The sequence below is a fragment of the Cryptomeria japonica genome, chromosome 5 (assembly GCF_030272615.1).
Source record: "Cryptomeria japonica chromosome 5, Sugi_1.0, whole genome shotgun sequence".
Classification (NCBI taxonomy): Eukaryota; Viridiplantae; Streptophyta; class Pinopsida; order Cupressales; family Cupressaceae; genus Cryptomeria; species Cryptomeria japonica.
The window spans coordinates 765,077,278-765,097,289 of NC_081409.1; the positions used below are offsets into that span (position 1 = coordinate 765,077,278).

The window sequence follows — 20,012 nt, forward strand, 5'->3', positions numbered from 1 at the left end:
TCATTATCTTGTGGAAGTTATTTTTGTCTTTCATTTGATCCTAAGGTTGTTGTAGAGTCACCTAAAACTCTAATAGCACTCTCCAATTTGGAGTTTGTTATGATGAATGATTATGCAAAATTGAGGATTGAAAATAAAAAATAGGGTAGCAGTTCATCTTCAAGGTTGAATTATCAAATTTAAAGGACAATTTACCATCTGATGATTTAGGTGTCTTCACTAGCTTACTTCTTTAGGTATTAATATTGAAAATTTATGGCTTTGTTTGTTAGAGATTCCAAAAGTTCACATTTAGCTTGTTTTTGAATTTTGTCAAAGATGGTGTTCTAGACTTGGCCAAAACTCGAAAAGTCTTGCAAGACTGAATCCCAATCGAGTTGACAAGCCGAAATGGATTGATTTTGTAGAAGATTGCTCTAAGCTTGCAAGTTAAGTTAGAAGGATTGTCACCATTAAATCATAAAAATAAAAATAACTTTTTGTGGCATTTCATTGTTGGAGGCCTATGCATGGGAAAACAATTTTTAGGGTGACCAAGTCGCTAAATTTTGACAAATTTGCAAGCAAATACTGATTGTGGATAGGATTTCACTGATGTAGATTTTAATTTTGCTATTTTTTCTCAGATTTTCACCTGTCGGTAAGGGTAAAAGTCTTCTTTTGACTAATACACCATAGTAATTAATTGGGAAGTTGGCCATCATTGAAAACCATTTTTTTTGTTATATAACCTTTTTTTCATTTATTATTGACCTTTTTGGCATCTTTTTTAACCATAGTGTTTTGCCCCGAAACTGTTAAAACTCCTACATTTCATCAGCAAAAATGGTGAACTAGAAGAGTAATACAAAATGGCTCCCACTGAAAGGAAAACAAGGGAGTTCATAGGCAATTATTGGCTATGTGGTGCAAAGTGGACTCAGTTAAGTTTATAGCTTTCACTATTTTTGTTTTTAAGATGACTTTAGCGAGTAGAATGCAAGAGAAACTGAGGCAGAAGTAGAGGCATACATAGGATTAAGTAGAGGCATCTTAAAAGAGAGACTTATGCACCTACAATTATTCTGAGAACATATTCGAGGTTGTGTAGGGGTTGGTTGAGTACTTTTTTTTCCGAACTTTAACATTTTGTGTACCATCAACGCTATAATCTATGGAATTAGTGCAATGTATAATGTATATTGAACATTCAATACAAACATTCCATTTTCTGTGTGTTATTGTGTAATTGAAGCAAATTTTGATGTTTGCTACATATGTTAACATGAGTTTCTTTATATTTGGATGCCTCCACAATCAAGGTCTTGTGGAGCCTAAATAATTCCTCTTTTTTAAGGGGGTGGTTGAATTTCACAACTTTTTGTGATTTTTTAATCGAGCAAGTCATTGCTAATCCTTGATGCCTAGCTTGATTTGAGCCTAGCAAAACCTGAAGACTGATCTTCCCACTTTTGAGTTTGACTGCAAGTGCTTTACTCTGTCAGCTTCATTCTTTACATTGTTTGGTACCAAGATCTCATCAATCTAAAAATTCATCAACACTTTTCATTCATAGCCATAACCCTAGTTGCTTGTACCTGTTATTTTTTATCACTCCCTGCGCCCCTCTACTCCTTCCGCTGGAGATTTTATATTTTTTAATTGCTGAAAGACTCAAACAACACAACTAATTTTCATCGAACTGTGTCTGACTACTTTCTTGTGCATTTTTCTCTCTCCAATCAGTGGGATCAAATTTGCTATGATAATGTAGAAGATTTCTCCTTTTGATGTTCTTCACTCTATATGGTATAGTGTGATATAAACTGTAATTGAAAATGTCTGGGGCTGTTAATGATGTAGCACCAGACATGTTTTTGTCTGTTCTAGTTGTATGGAAAAATAGGGAATCTAAGACATCATTGATGCAGTAATACTTAGGTTGCTTTTCAGTTTATTGGTATTCTATATGTCCTATTATAGCAACTTGAATGCCAAGTCCCTTTTGTGCATGCTTTTAAGAATTACCTTTCTGTCAGGAGATGTATTTATGGCATATTGACATGAAACCATAAAAAAAGAAGGGTTCTAAATATTAAAAATTATTCCTTTATATTTTTGGTGCAGGCAAGTTCTATGTTCTTGCTAATTATTCCATTTGGTGTACCACTCAATGAACAGACAAGTCATTTTCTTTCGATTTTTGGAACTCTCATGTAAGTGGTCCTGAATCATGATCTAAATGGTATATATATGTTTTGCAATCTCTCTCTCTCTCTCTCTCTCTCTCTCTCTCTCTCCCTGCCTTCCCATCCTCACAAAATAAGAATTCTGGAATTTAATTGTGTGTTTATTAACGAATTTTGAATAAAGCACAGAATTAATGTTTCACAGGCATCTTGGTTGTACTTTACATATAGACCATTTTTATAAGTGTGCTTGAATAATGTTTTGGGCTATGTATTTATAAAATTGACACATTTATCATATTCTACATTTATTTATTAAGTAGATGACCATAATCTCATTGGTATTGTAATTAGTTTCTCTTGTAGGCCAAAATTTGAATTACAGTGCTCTATGAAAGTTGCAAAATATTCTCGTCAAAATTTCAGGAACTTGTTGGAAGTTTAAAGCAAATAATCATCAGTGGTTGTTCTAATATTCCAATAGCAATTGAGAGTCATGAAGTCATAATTTTTGAAGAACTGTTTGAGTGAAGATTGAAAATTGAGGGTAGAATGAGTTTGCCACGTCTCCGACCTTATTTATATTTTTTTGTTTATGTTGGTGATATTTCAGTTCTTCTGTGGTCCCTAGTTGATTGTTGATATCTTGTTTTAGTCAGAGTGATGATGTTTGTAGACTTTTGGAGAAGTAAACCCTATAAATTATTTAGTATGTGTGGTTATTTGTTAAGTACACATTTAAAGTAAAAATATCTATTATGGAACAAATACCTTTGCACAATGCCTTCATACATTGCAGTTGTTATTGACTACCAAATAATTTTGAGCTCTTGGTGTAGGTATGTCTTCACGTTTGCCATTGGTGCTGGACCAATAACTGGTCTTATCATACCAGAGTTGAGTAGCACTCGAACACGTGCAAAGACCATGGCATTTAGTTTGTGTGTTCATTGGGTAAGTGTACACCCTAAAATTTAACTGCATGAGATTTGTTTGTAAGAGTGAAACGTTCAGTAAATTGAATATTTACAAAAATAAATATTTTCAGTATTTTACCTGTTATGAAGAGAAAAAAGAACTTGTGAGATTAAAATATCAGTTAAATGATAATCACGTGGAATGTACAGAAATCCACATTTTTTCTTGCTGGGTGGTCATCACATTTTTCTCAATTTCGGAATCAGTTGTTCTTCTACTTTCATTTATAGTTGTTGCCATAAGTAGAAACTTGTAGGGAATCGCAAATAAAAATATCTTTTCCACTACAGCATTGATTGTAGATCTTCTTAAATAGCCTGGGCAAAAGCCCCTTCACTGATTATTACTAGACTTGCAAGTAATTGTCTAGATTATTGTTGCCAGGGTGGAAAGTAATTGTTGGATGGTCTTTGGGGAAGCAATCACTTTAGTAATATGCACATAGAAAATAATTTGAACATATTGATGACATATTGATGCCTGTTGGATTGCATCATCTTTATCTAGGATCAGATATCCTTGAACTATTCCTTGATGTTGTGCTTGAAAATTCCCAATTGAGATAAAGATATGGTCTTTCTCTTCAGAAGAAACAAGTGGTTTGCAGGGAGGAAATCAAGTTTAAACCAATACTTTGATGTGATGGGAATGAGAGATGACACATAATGATATTTAGGTACTCATCACACAGACAGATATAAAATATGCTTCCAGTGAATATTTATAATATTTTGTGAAGTAGTACATGCAGGGTGATCACCTAGTAAGAATTGTTTTGCATGGCACATGAGGTTTTTAGATGATTTGTTACAGCAATGTATCTGTCTAAACCCGAACATACTATAAAAAATGCATCAGGTGTTGAGGTCTCAAATTGACATCAAAGGATTCTTATCAAGGAAGACGATAGTTAGAGATATCCACACACAACCTTCTAATGCCATTAACAAATGCTATTATGCATTACAAGACTAGTAATGCACAAATACTTCAAATAATGTTTCATATGTTTGTTGGCAATGTGTGTACAAGCTTAACTTGTGGTCTTGTATTTTCCTTTGGGTGCAGTTATGGGTGGAATAATTCAGTAGATTAAATATTTTTGTGATAACATGCATAGAGTTGATAATCAGATTATTATTTTTGTTTGGCTACCACTGATTGTATTTGGAGGACAATTCCCATGAGTATGCATGAGAGGTTATTTCTGCTTTTGTATCTTGTCACCTTAATTGATTTTTCTAAGCATGCAAACACAATAGACCATAAGATAGAGTATAGGGTCATTACCTTGGATTTATTAACACTCAGAACTGGTCTTTTAACCAGGATTGTAAAACTGGATTTGTAACTGTTGTGACCATTTCACACCTCACCCCATCACAAATGGGGTTCCTCTCTTTTGCTTTACTTTCTCTTTTGCTTTAATTTTTAGGGTTTTTATTAGGATAGGCAGTAGTAGTCTGATCCTTTAGATGAGATGAATTTGAGTGGGTTTCCTTTAGAAATAATGATTCATTATTCCAATGTTATAGCATGAATTATTAACTGCATAAGAATTTATGAATATTATTCAAGTTATAAAAATACTTATCTCTTTGTTGTTGGTACCCTTGGAGTTAGTCCTGAAATTGTGTCTTATCTTTTCTTCCACAGAGACTGAGACACTCAGTCCAGGAACATCGCCATTCACACCAAGCCTTTCTGAGTGCTAGAACTCATGCCAAGAGTCTGGAACTTACACCAGATCTAAAGATGATAACGGACTTGAAATGGATGAACCCACTATTTGTAACTCATGTACAAGCTTCCCAGCCTTAGGCAAGCTCTCTTCAGTGCAAATCTCAATCCCAGACCTCATGAGAAGGCTACAACAGGACCACGTATGGCAGTTAGGATTCACATAGCCTCATGTCCTTCACAAACCCTCATAAATATGCTACAGGTTCTGATGTAATCTTCAGCCTCTGATATATTATGTATTCAAACCCTTGTTCAATCCCAGTTGCAAACTCAGAAAGTACAGAATATGACGAATTCTTCAAGTGCTAACTTCTCCTAGCTGGATGCTCAATATCTTTGAACAAATCTGATCCGATCGTATGCTTCAGCATTGCAAAGTGCTTCAACATAGGTATAGTCGTTCATACAAAGATTTGTCTGCAATGCAAACTGTAAGCCAAGAAGATCTAACCTGGCTCGACATAAACAATGCTGTTCAGAAATTGTATTGATGCTACCAAAAGCAATTGATACACCAACCATTCATATGCAAGCAATGATAATAATTCCTCATCCAGATGTAAGTCTCCAATGAAGCAATAACAATATAACTCTTCCCTAACATCATTTGCACATCACCAGAGAAGTCGTCACCAAGGAAACCCATGACTTAGGGATAACTCCTACGCGAAGGGAGAATATGGTTCGGCAATAGTTCCCATTTAGATAATAATATTCGTGCTGACTATAATAAATGATATCGAGTACAATAAGGTTGAACTCTTCTTATTTCATACCACAGAAAGTTTCACGGGAATATTATTTCCCATTGCTGCCATATATGTGTTGTCTTATGTATCGTCCTCCATCTCTTCCAAGCTTGCGCCTAGGCACCTCCCACACAGGACAAAAAACTGCTCAACTCAAGATGCCACGCCAATAGAGGTGAGATTATATCTCCTAGCGGCCTACTTGATTATGCATGGGTAGCGGCTCAGCAAATATATGATAGGAAACATCAATGAAGTGGCAAACCCTTATCGTGTTTGCAATTCAATCAAGCAAGCAGACAACCTGTTGTTTTTATGCCGTGACCATATGAATAAGATGCTCCTGTACATTCATCCCCACATACAATGGCACCTTTCATGATTCACGATGATTCTCTTAATTGCGGCTAGAGGAATATTGGACGGTGGCTCTAAACGATCCGAATCCTGTCAAAGATTGCTCAATACTCTATATTGATCTGAGATGACTCCAAGTTGACTCCAAACAATAGTGCCCAAGGAATAGGTATAATTCTGGTGCGATGTCCATACTAAGGTCACTTGGTATGGTGGCAGCTCTATGAATAGCGATACCCATATCATCCTATCTCCAGAATTTATAACACCTTAATCCCTGAAATCCTCCCGCAGATTGAGGACAGCGAATATGCCTTTCAAAAATGAAATTCAGGAGAATCTGCTTAATCTGATCGGCTCTCTAGAACCTAGCTCTGATACCATGTTTTTTTTTTAGATCAGATTAATAGCAATTAAGATAAATCAACACAGTGAACAGATAACACATCAAGATACCCTGTGAAAACCTTCCTCTTGAAGGTGAAAAACCCAGCAACTAAAAATTTCTGATTATATTTATCAAATCTGGATATGACTTTGCAATATCGCTTCACTCCTTGAAGCTATGAGAACAAGATAATTCATCATACATACTGTATATGCAGACCAAACTGCACTAGGGCATTCAACCTGTGCAATCTGCTGATGCAATGATCAGATCAGCAGTAGAATGACTTCGCTATGCTTGAAGGGTGAATTTGCTTGCTGAAGAATGTGTTCGCTTGACTTGTGAATGATATGATTCGGTCTGCTGAAGGAAGTACACAGTCTGCTTATGTTCGTTCTGAGTTGATCTGCTCGCTGTAGGTATTCGGACTGCTTGTTCTGTTCTATTGATTAGCTGATTATTGAAGGGATAATGACAATTGCACCTTGTATATATATGATGGTGGCACGCTTTCACAAAGGGTCGGCCCTCATCAATATAAGATAAAACAAAAGGGGGGGTGGCAGACATAATAAGGTCGGCCCCATAACAAGTATAATTTATATTTTAATTTTGCACCTTTAAATGACTAAGGCCGATAAGCCAATTAGTCATTTATTTGCTAGGTCGGCCTTAGAAGGAATCCAACCTAGCTACAAACATCAACACTCAGCACTTTGGCTATGAGCGACATCTGATGATCATTTCATTTGATCATCATCATCTGAGATGAAAACAATAGAATCAAGCATAGGGATTATTATGAGATTAAAATCATTGATGTAGTATGGAGACTTAGACTGTGAAAGAAGGCTTTAATAACGACTAAGGACCCTTCGAGTTGGCAAAGTGGGTGGCTTCTGCTCAAAATTGGGCTAAGTCACAGTTAGTGACCCCCCAAAACCCCCACCTAGCCTTAGCTATTAGTCAGTGACCCCCAGAAAGTCCGAACTTTCTTACTTGACACTCAGTGCCTCCTCAAAAGTCCGAACTTTTCTAGTCAGTGCCTCCTCCAAAGCTCGATCTCTCCCTTTCTCAGCCAGTGACTACTCCAAGGTCCGATCTAAGATGAGGATGCTTTCATTAAGTGAGATAAACATTCTCAATAGTCAGTGTTTGATATTTGATGAAGTGGAAGTGATTAAGTGAGGCTAGCTGCTTTTGAAGCACAGTTAGTGCCCTCCCAAAATCCCTATCTTTCACAATCGGTGCCTTGTCTGAACCACGACCTCACTTGAAGTTCAGTCAGTGCGAGATGAAATCCCCTGCACAAAGATGGAAGAAAATGTTGAAGTTGACGATCAAGAGAATGATGAAAAAAGGATCAATCCAAGGCATTAAGCATGAAATAAAGATTAAGGAAGATCAACAAGTTTGAAGACTCAGTCGATGACCCCTTGGAAGTCCGAACTTTCACAGTCAGTGGCCCCCAGAAAGTCTGAACTTTCTCAGTCAGTGACCCCTAGAAAGTCTGAACTTTTCCAGTACCTAAAGTCCGAACTTTCCTTGTGCCTAGTCAGTACCTACCAAAAGTCCAATCTGGCTTAGCATCTTAGTCGATGACCCCTTAAAAACCCGATCCATCTCAGTCAGTGCCCAAGTGAAAGTCTGAACTTTTTCAAGCTTGTCCAAGGATGATATTTAGAGCGCTTATGCTTAAGAAAGGGACCTGCCTAGGAAATAAATGTTTTTATTCAAATTTGAAAAGGTAAAGCAAGTTGGCTTTTGTCTTAAAATTCTCAATTGCAAAACATTAAATAAAAGACCAAGTTGGCCTAATACAATCAAAAGACACACCCTTACATCTCTATAAAGATAGGATTGATCATTTCATTTGATCAATCAATGATCCTATCCTTCATGTGCAGCGATCTTGCATTGTTAAGTGGTGGCGATTTTGATCAAGGAAAGGCGAATTCATTCAAGGCTCAGCAAATCCTCCATTTGCCAAGCACATTATCATCCAAGGACAGTGAATTTGTCATTACAAGCAGCGATATTGTGTCCATTTGAGAAAGGCTAATCCAATTTCAGCAGTTAGCAGATTCATTATTGCAGATCAGCGATCCTACATTGTCAAAAGTGATGTCATTATCAATAATCAGCGAAAACATCAGCATTTGACATTGCTACACAGCAAAAGCTCATTGACACAAGGGCAATTTTGCCAAATTGAAGGCAAATTTGAAGCTACCTAGCTGTTTAAAACTTGTTTGCAGGTCTGAATCAGGTTATTCTTGATCATTTTATTAAATCAGACCTTAATATAATGCTAGTACAGCTTCAGTTTCATTAATTTTAAGTGGTTTCAATCATGAAATGCTTTTTTTTTTTTTCACATTTTGATCATCCAGCATACTTAAAGACACAATTCATTTGACTAGATGATAATTTTCAGATTATAGACAAGACTAGGGTTTATTTTCACGCCTAGGGTTTTAGTAATTCATCAAGATTTTAATGATCTTAAATACTCTTAAGGAGGAATTACTAACCTAGATGCATTTTGGATATTGTAGACATTGAAAAACCCTAACTTAGACACCTCTTTTAGGTGGAACATGGCAGCCCCAAAGGCAGGAGCGGTCTCAAGGCAAACTCTTATCAAGGAAGACTCAAGAGGAGTGATGCCCGAATCAAAGATCACCTCATTTCGAAGCAATGTAGGAGACACCAATCTCGGTCAAATTGACATGAAGAAGTTCAAGGTCCCCTATACACAAGTAGGACATCCAGATTCTCAAAGAAGATGATCGAAAGCGGGATAGTGAATACAACAGGTTTCCTTCTGATCATCCAATGCAATGAATTGATAGTAGAGTGTGCCAGACATTACAATGCCAATAGCATAACAGTGGTGGCACCTGATGGTAGAGTACTTGCTTACCTATCTGAGAAGACCATCGGTGAAGCTTTCCACATTCAGGATCACAAAGGCGATGAGAGCCATTCTTGTTCCATTTTATACCACATTTCCACCTATTTCATGCACCTTCATATCCATTTCCACATTCCATTTTCCTATCAAATCATACCATTTATGTTGCTTATGATTAAAATATATAAGAGGTATTTAATATAGTTATATGATAAAATTATGAAAAATAATAATTATATTGTTTTTACTAATGAGCATTTGGAACTAAATTAGTCAGCATGTTATGTTGGGCTCTTCTTGTTGCTGCTACAAGACCTCTTTATGTTGAGTCGACATGGAGATATTCAACACTCCATGTTGCTGAAAAAGGAGTTGCTCAAACAATTCTTCATCCACGTACCACTATGCCAACTTCCTACTTCAACATTTATTTCCAATGTTACTATATTTCCTGCAGCCTATTCATTAGTTGTGAAGGAAGGATGAAATCCACGTGAATTCCGTAACTGCTTCTACAATACCTGTACTTCAAACTGCCAGCTACTATATTCCCTCTCCATGTCATGCACTCATACCAGACTTCTTCAACCATGGATATGTAATCTTGTTTTAACTGAAATAAATATTGTTATAGAATCGGTTTTGAAAGAATGGCCGCAGGCTATTTCATTCCTTTCTAAAACCGATTAATAAATGGCGTCCATAAGCTTATGAACCATATGCAGAAAATAGATGTTATATTTTCGTATGTAAAAGGCTATATAAGTAGCAGCGCGTAATACATGAAGGGATATATTAAAACTGATGTATTTTCAACGAAGGTTGTCTGATCATATTTCAGAAATCGTGTAAGTGATCCTTAAATCGGTTCGCTGGGAGGAAGGGCGCCCACTCCTCCCGAATGTATATATTATTTTATATATTTTTCTGTAAGTTATGTGTGTATATTAAATTATTTACGCTCTGTATCATTTCAGACTGGTATTCAGCTATCGCAATCTATGTAGTTTGCGTTTGTTGATTAATTCTCATGCTTCATATTTAACCATTAAGAATGCTGTACATTGTATTTCAGTTTTTATTTCAGAGTTTGCTGTAATTTCTGCACAGTTCTTGTCGCTTGAATAGAATAGAATATCTTCTGTCGCTAGGAAGTGATAGTTCCTATTGCTAGTTTTATGTCAACTTGCAATAGGTTTTCTTTTCTAGTTGCACTTCATCACCACTCATCTCACTGCCTTCAGCCCTTGTGCAAATAGCCACGACATCTTTCGCAAGTTTACGCCCCCAGATTGACACGTATAGACCAACTAAAATTCATTATTAAACATCAATTATATAGCACTCTTTGACCCAGTGTTGGCCTATCAAAAGGCACGGTCTACAAGAGAAAAGGAGGAGCGCAAGCAATCTATGAGGATGATTCCGACAGATGCCTAGGCATAATCAATAAGTATTGGGTATTGAAGACTAGACCCGGCTTATCAAATGTTCCCAACCAACTGCATAGAATTGATTTCAAGGAAGAGTTTGGTGATTTGATCACTCTACTCAACCAAGTTATAGGAAGCCCTCAAGCATTTTAGTTTGAGAGCTGGATGTTCTACTTCATGGAGACAATATCAACCGGAAGAGAAAAAATCAACTAGGCAAGAATCACAAGCAATAACATTGACATACAGTTGAAGAGACTCTAGCGCACTAAGACATTCTACATGAGTTCCTATCTCATATATTCATTAGCCAGAGCTCCTGAGTACACATAATTGATGTATAGAGGCCCAGTCGGAATGGGAGCTAGAGAGATGAGAGCATGTGAGTCATATAAACAACTACACTACCTCGAGAGAGCACATTATAAGAGGGTGAACGAGGCTTTCACCATGCACTTGACAAGAATGTTGCAAAAAGACATACATCAAAGGCTATCCCCACAAGCAAAAGAGTTAGTAAAGAAACTTGGTGCTTGGTATATCCAATTTCCCAAGTTCACCTACCTTAGAATTCAAGGATGTGCTTGTCCGCGCTACATGCTACTACGCTATCCTACCAACAAGATAGTACTGCTTTAGTTGGTGAGACAGTTAACCACATATGATAAAGTGCAAAAGAACAGACACAAGGGAGGAATTGCTTTTCCCATCTCAGTTGGGCAATCATTGGAAGTGTGTCCATCCCTACAGGTAGTAGAGAAATCAGAAGAAGAGTTAAGATCTCACTTCCTTATTCCATATTTCTCCATAGACATATTTGATCCTTATGGCAACATGAGAAGAGCTAATGGAAGGAAACACAAACATAAGCTACAGTTGGAAGATTATCGAATGAATGCCTAGGATGATTTAGACGTAAGGAGAAAGATCTGATCAAGGCTACCAATCGACATCATCAGGATGTGCAAAGTTTTTAACATTCCAGATCAAGCATAGGATAGTGGAAAGCGCCTTCAGCCGGTATACGAGCAAGAGAAAGACAAGGAGGTGAACGTCTATTTGATTGATGTAGAGATCGCTGATTTGAAAGACTTGATGAAGCCAGTCTTAGCATACACAAGATGATGGGTAGACATCCAAATTTAGAAGTTAAAGAGCCAGAATGCACAACTAACTTTCGAATTGATGGGAGAGACAAAATCATCTATTGAGGATACAGAAAGCATGGGCATCAGTGGAAGTGCTACCCAATCCACTCACTTTCAAGGATCAAAGACCAAAGAAACTCACAAGGAAGGGCCTTCACACAAGAAGCATAAATTAGAATCAGGCCGCCCTTCTACCAATACTTCCTCCATACATGAAGTGGAGATGAATCAACCAGCTAGTTAGGAGAGTCAGCCGCCAAGAGGGAGCATAGATCATGTAGTGAATGAATCCATGGAGTCTACAATCCAGAATAGCAGATGTGAGAAGGCAAATAAAAGTAAACAACCACAAAGTCAAGACAATTCAGTTCCACACGAGCAAGCCAATAACAAAGAAGGCAAATATGTGTATGTGGGTATTGAAAATGAAGATAAAGTAACTTCTCCATCCTGGGAAGATCAACAACTCAATGAGGTGCAAGTAGGAGAAGAGAAATCTGCTATCCCAACATGGCTCTAGGAGAGACTAGCCAAGAAAGTTATAGTGATAGAAGAAGAGCCTTTGGATGACTTAGACAATTTTCTAAACAAAACTCAAGAGACAACTGAGAAGAGGAAAGCTACTAAGATGTCAAAGATAACAAGGGATGATATAGGATAGCGAGTGATACGGATTGCCACTCCAAGAGTAGATAAGCCTGAAATTCGAGAGACACTATTAGAAAGTCTAGATGACGCTACTGCCGCCAAGACTACCACTCATAATGCGTCGATCTTTCCCAAAAATCAGATAAGTGCTCCTCAATTTAATATGGCTCAAAACACTAATGTGGCCTAAGAAGTATCATCTGTATCACAAGATGGATTTGATGATGCTTGGCAACTACCAAACACAATATACATGGTCCAGAGTTTGTCAGATTCACCGAAGGAGAACAATCAACTCAAAGGTACAAGTACACCTGAAAATGTAACACAACGGGAAGCAAAGATTCAACTAAGGAGAATGCCCTTGAAAACCAAAAATCATCCATGACAACTACAAGTGCTACAACTAAAGATGGTGGAGTGAAAATTAATACCCATCAGAAATGAAGAAGTGGTTGCTAGTCAAGATACCGCAACACAAGAGAATTCATAAGCCATTACAAGTGGGTCACCACTACTGACGAAACTCGAAGAAAAGCCAGGATTCCAAAAGGACAAACCAGTTGTTTTCTAGCAAGGAAAGGATGAACCAACTCCATTCCTTCTATCCATCAGAATCTTTGGCAAAATGTTACACAACTGCTTGATGGACTCGAGTGCGTCTAGCAATGTCATGCCCCTCGCAGTTTGTCGAAGACTATGTCTCACCCCTACTCCCACAAACAAGAAAGTTACTCAACTTGACAAGATTGAAGTCCTTGTCATAGGGGAGCTAAATAATATACACATGCTGCTGGCAGTCGACCCAAGGATCCAAAATCTCATTGATATTTCAATAGTAGACATCCTAGATGGATACGACATGCTTTTGAATAGAGACTAGTCTCGAAGATTGAACGGGTTAGACTTCTCACACATGTGGTTGCCTTGGAAAGGACTTCCCAGCCAAATCAAGATTGATAGTACACTAATATTAAAATTGATGATAACAGAATATGGATAAAATAATGAGATCGTCTTTTTAGAGGCAGACATGGGAACTTATAGAATTGGAGAAGTGCTAATGCTACAAGGACCAATAAAAGAAGATAGTTTTTAGGAGGCACCCGATTAAATTGAAGCCATTATTGAAAATGCTTGTGACTTTTCCTCCGATGATGGCAACGACACGTTCGAAACTAATAAGAACTTTGTCCTCACAAACTTGAGTCAAGGAATTGAATTAAGAAATAAGGCACACATTGAATACCTGCAACTGTTACTAGTGAATTGGTGTAGAATGCACAGTGCCTTCGATTCAGAATTCACATGCACTATGTGCAAAGTTGCTTTTGATCAAGTATATAAGAAGATCCCACAAGCGCTCAAGGATGAAAAGATTGAGTTGCTTGAGAATAATACAAATTGTCCCAATAGTGAAATCAAGAAAAAAGGAGAGTTAGTAATAGAAAAATATGAAGATCTCTCCAATAGCGATCAAAATCAATGTAAGCATCCACAAGATGATGATCAAACTTGGACGTTAAGTTTCGATGGATCTAAATCCAAGAAGGGAGTTGGTGCTGGCTTTGAATTAATTAGTCCATCAAGAGAAGCATACCTTGCTGCCCATAGACGGCAATTTCTGTGCACAAACAATGTAGCAAAATATGAATCCTTGATTCACGGGTTGCTGTTGGCCATCAAGAAAGGAGTCGAAGACATTGTGTGTATCCAGAGATTTCGAGATAGTCATCAAACAGGTGAGGAAGCAATGTGTTTGCCATGATAAAAGGTTGAGCCGCTATCGCAACAATGTTTGGGACCTTATAGAGAGCTTTGAAGCATTCAACATCAAATCTATTTATCGTTCGAAGAATCAAGTAGCAAACTCACTAGTTCAAGCTGCGAGCTCACTCGAACTGTTCAACATGGAGGGATTGAAGAAATTTACGGTTGAATTGACATTAGTACCATCTGTCCTAGACAATATTACTAACTTCCAAGTGTTCGGTGATGATAAGCATATCTTGGACTTCCTAACAAATTCTGACATATTCCTCACACAGGATGATTAATGAGGAGGAAGCGGAGGAGGCCGAGTTCGACCCGAAAGGAATCATGAGTCTAAAGACCAACAACATCCCTAGGGGAATGATCAAACTGTAAAGGATCTTTGATGCAGACAATTTAAACTCACTCAAGTACCAGTCTACCCAAGGAGATAAATGTGAAACAGTAAATTTGGGGACTCATGAGGAAGTAAAATACGTGCATATAAGAAAAGTTGCATGCCCGAGGAAAAGAAAAACATACTAAAAAGCATGAGAGAGTTCTCCTATGTGATCGCATGGGGATATGAAGATTTGAAGACCTATGACACATCCATCATCACTCAAACCATCCCTCTCAAACCAGAGAGCAAACCTTTCAGACCACCAAATGACTAGTGAATCCGCTATTGGAGCCATTAATTTATCAAGAAGTCAAGAAGTTGTAATTGGCAAAAATAATTTTTCTGGTAAGGCACTCCTCGTGGATCATCAATTTGGTTCCAACTAGAAAGAAAAATGGTGAAATTAGGTTATGTGTAGACTTCTGCAATCTCAATAGAACTTCCAAGAAAGATTATTACCCATTGCCTTCACTTGATGAAGTATTGCAGATTAGAAATGGATCTCAGATGATGTCATTCCTAGATGGATATCTAGGCTACAATTAGGTGATGGTCGAATCTGAAGACAGATTAAAGACAACCTTTACAACCAAATGGGGTACACTTGCATATTGCAGGATGCCTGTCGGGTTGATAAATGTCGGAGTCACAATTTAGAGAGCCATGGATATTGCATTTCAAGACCTAGTAGGAAGATGCATCATTATTTATATGGATGACCTCACTATGTTTTCAAAGAAGAGAGAAGACCATGTGCTGGATCTTAGAAAGATATTTCAAAGGTGCAAGAAATATAGAATTTCACTCAACCCAAAGAAATGTATGTTTGGGGTTATAGAAGGCAAATTGCTTGGACACGTAATATCAAAGAAGAGTATATCCATTGATCTCGATAGAATAGAGGCTATATCCAAGATCAACATGCCTGCTAGCAAAAAAGAATTGATATTATTGTTTGGGAAGATCAACTTCGTTAGGAAGTTCATAACAGGATTTGCCGAGATAGTGAGGCTATTAAATGAGATGTTAAAGAAAGATGCGAAGATGGAATGGACTCCTCTAGCAAATAGAGCATTTGAAGAGATCAAACAAGCAATTGCCAATGCTCCTATCCTCATAAGTCCAGACTATACAAAGCCATTTTACTTATACTCATTTGGATCAGAACACAACTGCACAACCATCCTTACATAGAAGGCAGAAGAAAAGGAGAAGCATTCAATTGCATTTATGATTTGGCCAATCTAAGATGCTGAATTGAGATACCCAAATGTTGAGAAACAAGTGTATGCGCTAGTAAAGGCAATTAAGAAATTTCGTCACTACATTTTAAGAAGCAAGGTGTAGGCCATTGTCCCCGATATAGTAGTTAAGGCACTATTAATGCAAAACGAGCTTGGCAAAAGAAGAGGAAAGTGGTTGCCACTATCCAAGAGTATGATATAGATATACAACCCATGAAGCTAGTGCGAGGACAAGTGCTCACATAGATGATTGCAATAGATGGACCTGGATTAGTACAAGTATATCAACTTCAGGATATTAGCCCAGATGAGTGTTACAGGGATATTGTATGCTACCTGTTAAATCGGAGGTGCCCCACACACTTGAACCGAGTATAGAAAGGGGCATTACGAACGAAAAGTTAAAGGTACATGTTACTAGGGTCAATGCTTTACAAGAGAAACTATGAAGGACTTTACTCACGATGTGATGGAAAGAACGAAGCGAAAGAGATCATGGAACATTTTCATAACAAATTTGGAACTGCACATGGAGGTGCCCTAGTGATTGCTCACCACATCCTAAGAGAGGGTTACTACTACTGGCCCACTTTGTTCAAAGACGCATATCGGCATGTGAAGACATGCCATGTTTGCCTAGTAGCTGCCGTTCGAGAGAGGAAACCCCCATGCCGTTGCAACCCGTCATCAAAGTAAGACCTTTTGCTCAATGGGGTCTCGGCTTTAATGGTGTGATTAATCCCCGATCGTCGACACAACACAGGTACATTCTAACTACGACTGATTATTGTACTCGATGGTTAGAAGCTAAAGCTCTCAAGTCTTGCACTATTGAGGTTGTAATCAATTTTCTTGAAGAACTCCTTGTTACTAGGTTTTGTTGTCCTCATGCATTTGTTTGTGATAATGGTCTCGCCTTTACAAGTGCAAATGACACAATACGGATTGCAAGATTTTGCATGAGAAGTAAAATGAAATCTAACTACATATTCCATGCTAAGAAAAGTTTGCATGCAAGCCTTATTACATCATATAGTCCACTGTAATAGAATTTGCCCTAGAATCACAAATTCCATTCAAATAAGAGATGTATGATAGTTAGGGTTATAACTTTACCCTTAGAAATGCCTTTTTAACAGGATAAACCCTGATTTAAGTCCTACAACCATATTAAACAATATAAAATTTATAATTCATAAATCTCAACTATTTCTATTAGGGTTAGTAATCACACATATAACTATCGTAATTCATTAGAGAGGTCTAATCAAGATACAGTTTTGAATGAAGGAGCATGATAGGATTGGCTTGGAGCAATCTTCACACTAAGCCCAAGAGCAGACACTTAGCCTCTTGGCTCCAAGTGGTAGGCACATTGGACATCCAACATGGAATGGTCTACCTAGGGGGATGCTTGCATCTGCACTTCCTATCCATGTTTCCTTATTCATCCTTTTATGATCAAGAGCTGAGGGATTCAATAACTCTTCCCTCCAACTTATCCTCATTATGGAGTTGCTTTTAACATCATATAAGGTGCCTTAAGCTTATTCTTTTGCATCAAGCCCAAGAGCAGAAAATGACACCTGCCATTTGGTCTCTTGGACACACCTGGGGTTGCTCTACTTGAATGAAACCTTGTGTTCGCATCCCTTATATGTATACTATTCTACCTTCCATAATGAGATGGTTGGTCGGATGAAGTGTTAAGGAATCTATTATATAATTTATTATGCTCGATATCATAGTAGCAAGGATACAATTATATAAATATATATTAACAATAGTATGTTCATTACATTCATTCCTACATGGAAGACAATATAAAAAATTAGTAAAATCATAGTCTATGCCTTATGCATCATACCCAGTATTTGAATATATTTGGATGTAATTTTGTTGCCAATGTCCTTTCTTGGAAGAAAATCGTGAAGTCTCATAAATGAGACTATTTTTGGTCTCTTGATTTATTTATGTTTTCTTCCTGCTAGAAGACATGTAAGAAGTTGTTGATAGGTAGGGACATGACAGTCCTTCCCGAGATCGCATGTCCTCTAGCAATGACGGTTTGATCATAGAGAGGGTTGTTACATAACTCATCTTTTGTTGTTCTTTTTTGGTATTATCACAAGTTGCGAATTTGGTCTTAAGACAGATGTTTTATTTTTAATTTGAATGAGTTATAACCACTTTGGGAGTTGCCAAAATTTGTAAATTAGGATGAGTTTTTTGCATATTAAGATGAGGATTAGGAGTGTGAAGCATATTTATGTAATGTATGAAGAGATTTTCCTTTTGCTTGTTAGGGAGACCTTAGGGGTTCTATGAAGAGATTTCAATTTGACATACTAATGTAAGATCAATTTTTCGATTTGGAGGATATAAGAGTGTAGTAACTACTCGATTGCCTCCTCCAAAAGCTCCATTTGTTTATTGTCCCTTCTTTGTTTGATTGGATGCTTTTAAGGTCTCCCTCATCTCATCTTGCTTTCTTGCTTGGATTTCCTTTTGCTTCTTTGTAGAACATCGCCTCTATATTACGTGTTTGGCTTCTCTTTTCACATGTGTCCCGACCACCATTTTTTGTTACACTTGAAGCATAGACCCTTCTTTCTTGGTTCTTGTTGCTTTTAAAGGCTTTCTTGATTACAAAAATGCCCACACTCCCATTTTTCGTTACAATGGAAATATAGTTTTTCTTTTTGAAGTTCCTTTAGGTCACTCTTAGGAGGATGATCAACAAGCTGAAATCTAAGATCAACAAGCTGCTCTAGGGGATGATCAGGGTGGAAAAGCTTCAATAGAGTTAGAGCCTAATGGGAATCTATCTCCAATGGCATTATTTGTTGACGAGCAGGGCGAGGTTTCTTTCCGATTCAGAGGATCAGTTGATGGGCAGCGTTGCATTGCTTTTCTTGACACTGGAGCACCGCGTAATTTTATTGACGAGGGATTTGTGGCCAGATGCAGATTGGAGACAAAGGATTTCAATGGATTTTGAGTCAAAGTTGCAGATGGATATACCCTCATGTGCACCAAACGGATATGTAATCTCACCTTATGGCTGAATGATTATGAGCTACAAGCTGATTTTTATGTGGTCAATATGGGTGCAATGGATGTAGTCTTGGGCATGAAATGACTCCAAGACATGAAGAATTTACCCTCAATGTACCTAAGTTGGAAATGAAATTTAAATTGAATAACATGAATTATATGTTGAGGGGAATCGCAGATGGGAGCCTGTGTTCTATCTCTCTCTGTAGAGAGGAGAGCAAGAAGAGCGAGCATGAGATCATCCAGGAGGGTTTCACATTTGCTCATGACTTCAGGGGTTCAGAGTGGTATGATTTGGATCAGAATGGAGGTGTTGTTCAGTTTTTGAACAATCCCTTGTTTGAGATAGATGCTACCTGATCATGTGATAATCCACTCTTTGAGATTGACGTTGATCACTCTCACAACCCTAGTTCTAAGGTGAGCATTGATCGTAGTGTTTGGAATCCTAGTAGTGTATCGTGATTTGAGACAGGACTCGCGGAGGAGTTTTTAGCAGTATACATGGTGAGGAGTGTATATAGTTTCACATTTGATCCTCATGTACATAATTTATTTCAGATGCATGGTTCAATGGCACATGTGATGGATAGTTTGTATGACAACATATCTTGTGCCAAGTTTGGAAGTAAACAAGATCAGTGTTTTTGAGTTGCTTCCATTCGAGATTCTTACTCCAGTGACACTTGATGGCGAGGATGAGTTGATTCAGAAGGTTCAGCTTGATGTGCCAGTGTTACAGGAGGTGTTAGGTGACAGTAGGGGCATTGTACAGGTCTTCACTTGGGATATAGGAGTTGGAGTTTATTTGCAGTCCAGATTGCTTGGGGACAAGCAATTTCATGAGGCGCGGATTGTAATGTCCCCTTTTTAGCAGACATGGATTTTTGGATGATTAGCCTATCGTTTCTGACCCTCGTAGGCTAATGAGAATGGTTAGAGGTTCTCCCGAGGTTTGTATCATCTCTAGTGTTTAGTTTGCTTCGGTTTGGTCTTCGTTCGACATCATTTGGAATTCATTTGCTAT

At 37.7% G+C, this 20,012-nt stretch overlaps 1 protein-coding gene across 3 annotated transcripts in view; it reads left to right on the forward strand.

The window, feature by feature from the left end:
- LOC131036485 (probable plastidic glucose transporter 1) overlaps positions 1 to 20,012 on the forward strand; it is a 203,719-nt gene that overhangs the window by 169,651 nt on the left and 14,056 nt on the right. For 2 of the 3 annotated variants that reach the window (XM_059221726.1, XM_059221725.1), the window contains 2 exons: positions 2,107 to 2,195; positions 3,008 to 3,122. In XM_059221726.1, coding sequence (XP_059077709.1) covers positions 2,107 to 2,195; positions 3,008 to 3,122 — 204 coding nt within the window. The remainder of the gene's footprint in view (positions 1 to 2,106; positions 2,196 to 3,007; positions 3,123 to 20,012) is intronic. The other variant, XM_059221727.1, reaches the window with a different exon arrangement.